The sequence below is a fragment of the Carcharhinus amblyrhynchos genome, chromosome 2 (genome assembly GCF_965287045.1).
Source record: "Carcharhinus amblyrhynchos chromosome 2, sCarAmb.v2.hapA, whole genome shotgun sequence".
NCBI lineage: Eukaryota > Metazoa > Chordata > Chondrichthyes > Carcharhiniformes > Carcharhinidae > Carcharhinus > Carcharhinus amblyrhynchos.
In genome coordinates, this window is record NC_137325.1 from 95,137,431 (window position 1) to 95,149,905 (window position 12,475).

The 12,475-nt window shown below is 41.2% G+C and overlaps 1 protein-coding gene across 11 annotated transcripts in view; it reads left to right on the forward strand.

The window, feature by feature from the left end:
- Positions 1-12,475, forward strand: part of tpk1 (thiamin pyrophosphokinase 1) — a 360,013-nt gene that overhangs the window by 140,426 nt on the left and 207,112 nt on the right. For all 11 annotated transcript variants that reach the window (XM_080209334.1, XM_080209377.1, XM_080209387.1 and 8 more), the window contains one exon: positions 11,971-12,040. In XM_080209334.1, coding sequence (XP_080065460.1) covers positions 11,971-12,040 — 70 coding nt within the window. The remainder of the gene's footprint in view (positions 1-11,970; positions 12,041-12,475) is intronic.

Consider the following 12,475-nt stretch of genomic DNA (forward strand, 5'->3'; position numbering starts at 1 on the left):
AGACACAGCATACCGTTCATAGAAAAAGAAACAAGAAAGTGCAGAATGTTGTGTTACCATCATAGCTCAGGCGAAGAGAAAGATCAACTTAATGCAACATAAGTCCATTCAAAGGTCTGACGGCAGCAGTGAAAAAGCTGTTCTTGAGACGGTTGATACGTGACCTCAGACTTTTGTATCTTTTTCTTGATGGAAGAGGGTGGAAGAGAGAGAGTGCAGGCTATGGGGCCTTATGCAGGCTGCTTTGCCGAGACAGCAGGAAGTGTAGACAATGTCAATGGATTGGAGGCTGGTTTGCATGATGGACGGGCTACATTCCAACCTTTTGTAGTTATTTGCAGTCTTGGGCAGAGCAGGGGCCATATCAAGCTGTGACACATCCAGAAAGAATATTTTCCATCTGTAAACGTTGGTGAGAGTCGTAGATGACATGCCAAATTTCCTTAGTCTTCTGAGAAAGTAGAGGCATTGGCGGGCTTTCTTGACTATAGTGTCGGCATCGGGGAGACAGTGCAGGTTGTCGGTGATCTGGACACCTAAAAACTTGAAGTTCTCGACCCTTTCTACTTTGTCCCTGTTGATGTAGATGGGCATGTTCTCCTTTATGCTTCCTGACGTCAATGATAATCTCCATTTTGTTGACATTAAGGGAGAGATTATTGTTGCCACACCAGTTCACCAGATTCTCTATCTCATTCCTGTACTTTGTCTCATCATTGTTTGAGATCCAACCCATAATGGTGGTGTTGTCAGCAAACTTGAAAATCGAGTTGGTAGGTGTATAAGGAGTATAGTAGGGCAACATTGGCGAGGCTCATCTTTCTTGTCTGCTTCTATTGCCCTTAAAAAATGGGTTGTGGACCACATCAGTTCAAGAAAGTGTTGTGTAGTGCCTTTCTGTCAGGAGTTTCAGGATTTTGACTCAGCAATGATGAAGGAACAGGACATGTTTCTAAGACAGTCTGGCATATGCCATGGAGTGGAGCTTGCAGATGGAGTAGTTTTCATGTATTGGTATGTTGGCAGTGGAGGTCATGATGTGGAGATGCCGGCGTTGGACTGGGATAAGCACAGTAAGAAGTCTCACAACACCAGTTAAAGTCCAACAGGTTTATTTGTAGCACGAGCTTTTGAAGCACTGCTCTTTCAACAGGTGAGTGGGAGTTGTGTTCACACACAGGGCATATATAGACACAAACTCAATTTACAAGATAATGGTTGGAATGTGAGTCTTTACAGGTAACCAAGTCTTAAAGGTACAGACAATGTGAGTGGAGAGAGGGTTAAGCACAGGTTAAAGAGATGTACATTGCCTTTAAGACTTGATTACCTGTAAAGACTCGAATTCAACTCATCGATCTACAGTTCTGACATGCCACAGCAAAAAACCGCACAGACCTCCTTAGAAGACAAACATAGGACACAGTGGACAGAGTACCCTTCGCCATCCAGTACTTCCCCGGAGCGGAGAAGTTATGACATCTTCTCCGGAGCCTTCAACATGTCATCGATGAAGATGAACATCTCGCCAACATCCCCACACCCCCGCTTCTAGCCTTCAAACAACTGCACAACTTCAAACAGACCATTGTCTGCAGCGAACTACCAGCCTTCAGAAGAACTGTGATCACGACATCACACACCCCTGCCACAGCAACCTCTGCAAGACATGCCGGATCATCAACATCATCTCATGTAAAAACACTATCCACCAGGTACATGGTACATACTTTTATGACTTGGCCAAGGTTGTCTACCTGATACACCGCAGGAAAGGATGTCCCGAGGCATGGTATATTGTGGGGACCATGCAGACGCTATGACAACGAATGAATGAACACCGCTCTATAATCACCCGGCAGGAGTGTTCCCTTCCTGTTGCAGAACAATTCAGCAGTCAGGGGCATTCAGCCTCTGATCTTTGGGTAAGCGTTCTCCAAGGCAGCCTTCACAACACAAGACAATGCAGAATTGCTGAGCAGAAACTGATAGCCAAGTTCTGCACACATGAGGGCAGCCTCAACAGGGATCTTGGGTTCATGTCACACTATCTGCAACCCCCATGACTTGCCTGGACTTGCAAAAGCTCACTAACTGTCCTGGCTGGAGACAATACACATCTCTTTAACCTGTGCTTAACCCTCTCTCCACTCACATTGTCTGTACCTTTAAGACTTGATTATCTGTAAAGACTCACATTCCAATTGTTATCTTGTAAATTGAGTTTGTGTCTTTATATGCCCTGTTTGTGAATATAAGTCCTCACTCACCTGAAGAAGGAGCTTGAGGCTCCGAAAGCTAGTGCTGTCAAATATACTGTTGGACTTTAAACTGGTGTTGTGAGACTTCTAACTGTGCTTACCCCAGAACAACGCCGGCATCACAAATTTACTTGCCAGTTATCAGCCCAAGTCTCCATGTTGTCTGAGGCAATGATTGCATCAGTGACTGTGGTGAATTGTATTGAATGCTGTCCAATCATCAGCTAACAACCCGCCTCTGAGCTTATGATTGAAGAAATGTTATCGATGAAGCAGCTGAAGGATGATTAGACCAGTTGGGCTTGATGTTTGGATAAGTTTATAACAGATAAAGAAATGACAGAGGAAAACCCAAATGGTGGAAAGCTTTAAACACCAGAGACCCAAATGTACCATTTTGTTTCTCAAGTATAATGCAACATTTACCACAACACGTCTCAAAATGTTAGCGGTGGAAAGATGGTAGGAGTGGAGGGCCTGAATGACATTATTGTTACTAGAGAGGCGGTGCTCGACAGACTGGAGGGACTGATTGTGGACAAGTCCCCAGGACCGGATGGAATGCATCCAAGGGTTCTGAAGGAAATGGCGGAGGTGATAGTGGATGCCTTGGTGATTATTTTCCAAACGTCGCTGGATTCCGGGGAAGTGCCGGAAGATTGGAAAACAGCTAATGTTACGCCGTTGTTTAAGAAGGGTGGCAGGCAAAAGGCGGGGCATTATAGGCCGGTTAGTTTAACGTCTGTTGTAGGAAAAATGTTAGAATCTGTGATCAAGGAGAAAATAGCGAGGCATCTTGAGGAGAATTGTTTGGTAGAGCAGACGCAGCACGGTTTCGTTAAGGGGAAGTCGTGTCTGACAAATTTGTTGCAGTTCTATGAGGATGTGTCTAGGGCGGTGGATAGAGGAGAGCCGGTGGATGTGGTCTTTCTTGATTTTCAGAAGGTGTTCAACAAGGTGCCTCACAAGAGGTTATTGCAGAAGGTCAGGGAGCATGGAGTTGGGGGTAGGGTGTTAGCGTAGATAGAGGATTGGCTGTCAAATAGGAGGCAGAGAATGGGGATTAATGGATGCTATTCGGATTGGCGGTTGGTGACTAGTGGAGTGCCCCAGGGGTCGGTGCTGGGGCCTCAGCTGTTCACCATTTATATAGATGATCTGGAGGAGGGAACCAAGTGTATGGTGTTGAAATTTGTTGATGACACCAGGATTGGTGGAACGGCAAATTGTGCGGAGGGTGTGGAGAGTCTGCAGAGGGATCTAGATAGGCTGGGCGAATGGGCCAGGAAATGGCAAATGGAATTTAATGTTGGCAAATGTGAGGTTGTCCACTTGGGTAGGAATATTACTTACGTGGTGAAAAACTGCAGCATGCTACGGTGCAAAGGGACCTCGGGGTCCTTGTGCATGAGTCACAAAAACCCAGCCTGCAGGTGCAGCAGGTGATCAGGAAGGCTAATGGGATGCTGGCCTTCATAGCGAGGGGGATTGAATATAAAAGTAGGGAGGTCTTGCTGCAGCTGTATAGGGCACTGGTGAGGCCGCAGCTGGAGTACTATGTGCAGTTTTGGTCGCCGCACTTACGCAAGGATATTTTGGCCTTGGAGGGAGTGCAGAGGAGGTTTACTAGGCTGATTCCGGAGTTGAGGGGGTTGAACTATGAGGAGAGGTTGATTAAACTAGGCTTGTACTCGTTAGAGTTTAGAAGAATGAGGGGAGATCTCATTGAGACGTATAAGATGTTGAATGGGATGGATAGGATAGAGGTGGAGAGGCTCTTCCCGCTCAGAAAGGACAGTAGGACTAGAGGGCACAGCCTCAGGATAAAGGGGGGGGCGGTTTAGAACAGAGTTGAGGAGGAACTTCTTCACTCAAAGGGTGGTGAATCTCTGGAATTCTCTGCCCGTTGAAGTGGTGGAGACTGCCTCACTCAATATTTTTAAGACGCGGGTTGATAATTTTTTGATAGGCAAACGGATTAAGGGTTATAGGGAGAAGGCGGAAATGTGGAACTGAGCCACGACAGATCAGCCATGATTTTATTGAATGGCGGGGCAGGCTCGAGGGGCTAGATGGCCTACTCCTCCTCCTATTTCTTATGTTCTTATGTACTATATCTCAATACTTTGCTTCAATATTTACAAAAGGGATGCATTTTTGATGGGATGCAAGTCCTTAGGTGGTTAAGAGCAAGACAATACACTTAATATATTAAAGTATTAGCAAAGTTGGCTAAACTAAAGGAATACTAAGAATGTCAAAAATCCAAACATATGGAGGTAACTTATTTTTGAATTTGTTCATGGAATTTGGGCAATGTTAGTTAGTCTTTATTGCCATTTCTAATTGCCCTTGAGAAGTTGACGGTGAGCCACTTTATTGAATAGTTATAGTCTGTGTGGTGTAGGAGTTCCAAGATTTTGACCTATTGACGATTTAGGAATAGGAATATATTTTTGGAGTCGGGCTGAAGGGAGTCACAGGTTGAAGAAACATTGGTGAGTTGTTGTAGTGAATTTAATAGATTGCATGTGCTGTAGCTATGATGCATTGGTGTGGAGGAAGTAAATGCTTAAGATAATGGATGGAGTGAAAATGTGGAAAGAAAATACAAATAAAAATTGTATTTCAGGATTGTATTGAGAATGGAAATAATGTAAGGATATAAAAGAAAGGAGCAAGAGAAGATCATTTGGCCCTTTGAGCCTGCTCCCACAATTCAATAAGATCCTTGCTGATTTTGAACTCCATGTTCGTGCTTGACCCCTTACACACACACTGATTCCATTAGAGTCCAAAACTTTATAGTTTTTAACTCTGAATAAACTCAACTACTGAGCATTCACAGCTTTCTGGGATGGAACATTTTACAGATTTGGAATCCTGAGTGAAGAAATATCTCTCAACTCAGTCCTAAATGACAAGTGCCTCACCTTGAGACTGTGCTTCTTCTTTCTTCAATCAGACAAATAGCCTCTCAACATCTATCCTCTCAAGCCTTCTCAGAATTTTAAGTGTTACCATGAGTGATCATTTCTTTCTTCTGAACTTCAGTGAGCATAGGGCCATTGAACTTAATCATAGGCCACTCTCTCACCAGTGTCTGGTAAAACTTTGCTGTATATTCCTTTAAGGCAAATATATCCCTTGCGAAGTACAGAGGCCAAAACTGTATGCTGTATTCTGGATGTGGTCTTGTCAAAGGCCTGTACAATTGCAACACAGCTTTATAAGTCTTATGCAGTTGTGAATGTAGCCCAATCTGTTCATGTAGCACAAATCCACCTCTCATCCGTTGACTCTGTCCACACTTCCCGCTGCCTCAGAAAAGCAGCAGCATAATTAAGGACCCCACATAGCCTGGACATTCTCTCTGCCACCTTCTTCTGTTATGAAAAGGATACAAAGGTCTGAGGTCACATACCAGCTGACTCAAGAACAGCTTTTTCCCTGCTGTCATCAGACTTTTGAATGGACTTACCTTGCATTAAGTTGATCTTTCTCGACACCCAGCTCTGACTGTAACACTACATTCTGCATCTCTTTTTTCCCTCTCTAAGAACAGTAAAAAGTCTACAACACCAGATCCACCAACTATCAGACAACACAACTACCTAGATCCATGCCCTATGAACGGTATGCACACAAGAAACAATACTTCTCACTGTATACTAATACATGTGACAATAATAAATCAAGACAACAACTGCTTTGCAATAAAGGACAGCATACTATTTACCCTTCTGCACCTGCATATTAATATTCCATGTCTTGGATATAGGAACACCCAAATTTCTCTGAACACCAGTATTTAATAGTTTTCCACCATTTAAAAAATGTTTGTTTTTAATTAAGTGTTCTTCTATTATCTTTTTTCTTCCTCCCAATGTGAATATTATCCTCCATCTATTGCCACCTTAGTCTCCTACCTAGTTTCATATCACCAACAAACTTGGATACATTACACTGAACCCCTTGTAAACGAATTGGGCATGACTTAGAGGACTAGAAACATTTTTTAAAAATTTATTTATTAATTACAAATAGGCTTACATGCACACCGCAATGAAGTTACTGTGAAAATCCCCTAGTCGCCACAGTCTGCTGCCTGTTCAGGTACACAGAATTTAGTATGACCAATTCACCTAACCTACACAACCTTGGACTGTGGGAGGAAACTGGAGCACCCAGAGGAAACCCACGCAGACGCAGGGAGAATGTGCAAACTCCACACAAGACAGTGATCCAAGCTGGGAATCGAACCCAGGTCCCGGCACTGTGATGCAATTACGTGTTGCAGGTTGGGAAAATTTAAAAACATTTAATAAGGGTTAATGGTTAAGTACTTTAAAAATTATGAGAAACAGCCAAAAAAGATTGCAGAATGGACAATGGTGCTTGACAAACACAATAGAGTTCCCCTCTTATATTATTTTGATCTTAGAAAATAAAGCGCATTTTCTGTGACTTTGCAAATCCGTATCTTCGGATCTTTCTTTTCTATTTCAACTACTGTTTGTGTTGCGTAAAATCATCATGAACACATTACATGGAGAGTTTAAAGAATCTAACTCGTATTCTAATGCGTTTTGTAGAAACAAAGCAATGCCTTTTTTTTAATCAGATTTGCAATAAATTATACTTCAAATGTGTCCCATTATTTGTTTACTTGTATTCAAACACCCTGAGGCACAAACTATCATTTCTTACATTGAACAATTTATTAGCTAATTGAAAGAATGTTTCAACAATAATTAACAGAGTGGGTGAAAAGACAACCTAGAGGCAGTAACCATTATCGAGAAGAGTGGGTGAAAATAGGACCCAGAAGCAGCAAATGCCACCTAGATAAGTGAGGTAAAGAGGACCTAGAGACTGTAACCACCAATAGAATTCAATGTAATTTGGACAAGTTGAGTGAGTGGGCAAATACATAGCAAATGCAATATAATGTGCATAAACATGAGGTCATCCACTTTCGTAGCAAAAACATTAAGATATTATTATCTGAATAGCTACAAGTTGAGTGGAGAGTATACAACGGGACCTTCCTGTCCTCGGTCCCCATTGCTGAATCTAAGCATGCAGTTGCAGCAGGTGTTAAGGAAGGCAAATGGTATGTTGGCCTTCACAGTGAAATGATTTGATTACAGGAGCAGCAATGTCTTGCTGCAATTATACAGGACCTTGGTGAGGCCTCACCTGCAATATTGTATGCAGTTAAGATGGTGGGACTGACATAAGCGGAGAGATTGAATCAGTTAGGATTATTTTCATTGGAGTTCTGAAGAATGAGGTGGAATCCCATAGAAGCCTATAAAATTCTGACAGGACTAGATAGGTTCGATGCAGGAAAGAAGTTCCCATTGGTGGGGGTGCCCAGAACCAGGAGTCATAGTTTAAGGATACAGGATAATAATCCTTTTAGGATTGAGATGAGGAGAAATTTGCTAAGACCAAAGCATTCTATGTTTTCAAGAAAGAATTAAATATAGCTCTTGGATGAAGGGGATCAAAGGAGGCAGGTAGGATCAGGCTATTCAGTTGGATGATCAGCCATGATCATAATTAATGTTGGAGCAGACTCAAAGGGCCGAATGGCCTGCTCCTGCTCCTATTTTCTGTATTTCTAACAGTAACTTATTTATGTGAAGTGTGTGCTCTAATTTAGCCTAATTACCACTCCAAAACATTAAACAAAAGGGTAACTGTATTTACTGAAAGTCTTGTGAAGTGACAGCAGAAATCTTGTGACTTTATGATAACCTTTGTTTTATCCGTAGCTGTCTTAAGATATCACAATCAACCATCTTGTTAAATGTGGAAATATTAGACTATGTGAAATCAGGGTTATATAATTGTATGACAGTGAATTAAACAACAATTATTTGTGATTGAGCAATAAGCTTGGCTACAGGTATAGTCACTTTCAGCCCATCAGCCTAGTAGTGACAGTGATGGCATCTAATCACACTGCGCTCTTTTATAATTAAAAGACACAGAAAAACTGAATTTCTTTTCATGAGGGTCACTGAAGTTACATGAAAACTTTGGTTGTATTGCCTCTTTAGAATGAGATGCATGCATGAAAATTTTCATTTAAATACTTCGATTTGTATGTGGTAGAATGCAAGAAGGAATGGGAGAAGAATTTGTCGTTTAGTCTATTGAGTTAATTTCATCTGTAGACATTATACAGTTTTCCCCACAATGGACTCAATTCAATTTGTTTAATTTATATTTTCTACTAAATTTTCTCATTTGGAACATAACCAACCCACAGGCAAAACCTTCAAGAGCTTAAAGTCACAGATACTTAACCTGTAGTACTAAGATAGCTAGAAAAAGTTCAAAATGTCAGTGTAACATTATATTTGTGCTAGTCAACTTTGACCAAATTGCATTTTCAAGTGCCCAGCAGCAAGGTTTTCCAAGAAGTATTTTATTACAGAAGTTTAGGCTAACCTGAATAAACTTAAACTCCATTCTTACTCAGCTTTTCATCCTGCCTTGACAAGAGTTAATCAATGCATTAGCTGAGTTGTTGGAATTCTGTTCCACTCAGTTGAAAAATAAAATTGTTCTGATCTGTAGTCATGCTGAGATTAATACTTGTACTTTCTACTTCTGTAATCAATTTAAGAACCTTACATCTATATCTACAATGTCCTACTTTTTAAATCATATTTTTTCTTTTCCCAGGATAATTTTCTTTAACAGTTTTACTTCCCTGTCTCTTGCCCTGAAAGTATTGATTACTTGCTGGGGACAATTCCACAGATGTTGGTTGTCCTCTGAAATTTCAGCCCAAATTGGTCATTATTCATGTCTGAGTCTTGACAGGATATTCAACTGTGGATTACAATCCAACCACGTTCTAATTAATTTCTGTTCCCTTTCATATTTGCACTTAAAAGGAATTTGTTATTATGAGAAAACTATAAAAGATAGAAATTCAGCTGATTTTGTCCAACTCTCAGCTAAGTGTGCAGTGTACCAACACTCTTGTACTGTGTTGATCTAATGGACTTGAGGTAAATTCATCAATCATCTCAATGAGTATAATAATCATCAATCAAACTTGAGTGGACAGTGTAGGTTCTAGTATCTTTTGTTTATGTTTAAGCATGAAAAATGATGCTTGCACCAATTAAACTTTCAAGAATCCCATAACATATTTTATTTTGGTGGAACTCATTTAAAATATCCATCATTTGGAAAAGAGAAAGAGGAAAAGAAAAGTAATTTTTGTTTCAAAATGCCAAATTTTACCTTGTTATTCTCTTGCAAATATGAAGTTTTGAATTTAGGTTTATTTAATAGTTTCACATGTTTACATTAACACCACAATGAAGTTATTGTGAAAATCCCCTAGTCACCACACTCCAGAGCCTGTTTGGGTACACTGAGGGAGAGTTTAGTGTGGCCAGTGCACCTAACAACACATTATTTAGACTGTGGGAAGGCCTAGACGAAACCCACGCAGACCAGGGAGAACGTGCAGATTCTGCACCGACAGTGACCCAAGCTGGGAATCGAACTGCTGTGAGGCAGCAGTGCTAACTACTGTACCACCGTGTGTGATTTGTGCAACATTTTTAAATCTTTTCATTTAAAATGGCATGCAGAAAGCTAGCACTAAAAACAAATTCAGGAACTTGGAAGAGAATTACAAGTTTTGGAACCTAAGGTAAGTTACTTGTGCCAAGTACTGAAGGCTGCTTGTGAATTGCAAAATGCATCACAGTCAGAGCTCTCATCAAGAGTAGAAAAGGGATCAGGGAAGTTGGGGAAGAAGAAAAACAAAACCACATTTTGAGGCTGGGAGGTCATTATTTGAGGTCTTTAACTCCACTTCTAGTCCATGTAGTGATGAGCTAAATGCTGTAAATCCATAATCAGTAACAAGAAGTAGGCGAATTACAGCCGGTGGGGGAAGAGCTGATCAAAGATAATGGCTAATTTGTTTATGTTTCAAGCTCCATATTTCCATCTACCCCCAATAACCATTGATTCCCTTACCTCACAAGGCTTTATCTACCTCTGCCTTTAAAATATTCAGTGATGTCACTTTCATGGCTTCTCTTCAATTACCCTTAAGTGATGAGCTGCCTACTTGAACCTCTGCAGTCTATATAGTATATTGTCCCCCACAGTGCTGGTGAGTAGAGAGTCTATGTTTTTGACTCCTTGTCAGGATGATTGTGGCTTGGAGGAGAACTTGCAGTGGTGGTGTACCCATGCATTTGCTGTCCTAGTCTGTCTAGGTAGAAAGAGTTCATAGGCTTGGAAGGTACTGACGAAGGAGGCCTGGCAGATTACCGTGGGGTTGCACAGTAGTTAGCACCGCTGCCTCACAGCTCCAGGGACCCAGGTCAATTCCTGGTTTGGGTTACTATCTGTGCAGATCGTATTCGAGATTTTTGAGGCTGCAACAAGCTAGGCAGATGTATGGGGATCTTTGTAAATGTGGTGAATTTGGATTTCCAGAAGACATTTACTAAGATGTCACATCAAAGGTTATTACAAAAGCTAAGATTCAATGGTGTAAGGGGAAAACACATTAGCATGGATCAAAGATTAATTAACTAACAAAAAGCAGATAGGAAGGATAAGTGTGTCTTTTTCTAGTTGGCAAGCTTGTTATGAAATCCATGCATTCTGTGTCTGGGGGGTGCCATGTGAGCTTGTAGTCTATGGAGATTGTAATTTTTAATGCTTAGGATGGTACACTGCTTGTTACATTACTTGCCTCCTAACAAGGATGGACCCTCTTGAAGTGTTGTGATAAGGCACAGGAACATTCAAGGCTCACTGAACAGTCTGAGTTAGTCAGTCTGTCAGCCAGCAAGTATCCCAGGTCAGGGACAAAGGAACAGCAACAGGTCTCAGGTAAGTGTAAAGAGCAGAGAAACAGGCTACAAATTAAAAAAGGACTGTGGACAGCAAACTTTAAATAAAAAGGGCCCTCGGGGGTGAAGCACCTCATTAGAGCACTGGTGTTCTGCTAGCCGCAGCCTAAGAGCTGGAATTATGCTTGTGAGCTAGTGTTCGAGTGCACTCAGGGGTTCAGGGGAACAAAATCTTAGAAGGTGTGACTGAAACCCCATGGGCTGTTGTTGAAGTTGGAGAGATTAATGGTGAGATTTCCAAGGAAGAATCTGCAAAAGTGAAGATTAGAAAGCCTTGTGAGAGAGATGGAGTTTCAGTGAGATTGGTTGGCTCACAGTTTAACAAATGTCTGGGTGGATTGTTGAGAAATCCTTGGAATCCATAATTTGGTCATATCTGTCATTTATTATGTACTGTGCTGTGGCCAACCACAATTTACCTGTTCATTCACATGTCCTCATACTTATCCTTAATATTAGAGTATAACATGAATATTGAAAATTTGCTTTATATTTCTGAACTTTGTGATGGATTGACACCTCACATGTGCATTTTTCTAAAATACAAATATTTTAAATCTGGACCTTGGCTGGGTAAGATCCTTAACATAGTTGAAACTATATCTCTCTGTAGCCCCAGAACAAAATAAGCCACTTTGTTATCTCTGAGGAGCCACTAATGATCACCCTGGATCTGTGCAGCCCAAATTGCTGCACTCTTTGTATTTGATCGTATCATTTAAAGCTTCTGTTTCCAAAAGTCAAATGTAAAGTTGCTGATGTTCAGCTTTGGTTTATTCTTCTGTTTGTTTTTGAAGCTGTTGTTCGTGCTTGTGCTGATGGTGGAGCAAATCGACTCTACGAGCACACTGAAGGAAGACGGGAAAGGTAAATCCATCAACTGCCCCTTTATTTCTTTTTAGCAATCTGCTGTAGAAGTATGTTTAATGACTAGTTGTCCAATCTTTCGAAAAGAAAGAAATATTCTTGTGTGAAAGTAATTCAGTCCTGATCATTATCTGTAAAAGAAACACTGAGGACAGACCAGGGGCCTTTTTCTCCAATAACTTTCTTCACAAGGTCGTAGAATCCTTACAGTGCAGAAGGGGGACATTTGGCCCATTGAGTCTGCGCCAACAGCAATCCCATCAAGCCCTATCCCTCCAAACCAATGTATTTACCCTGCTAATCCCCGTGCACTAACAGGCAATTTAGCACAGCCAATCCACCTATACCACACATCTTTGGACTGTGCGAGAAAACCAGAGCACTCTGATGGAAACCCACGCAGATATGAGGAGAATGTGTAAAAGTTGGTACTAG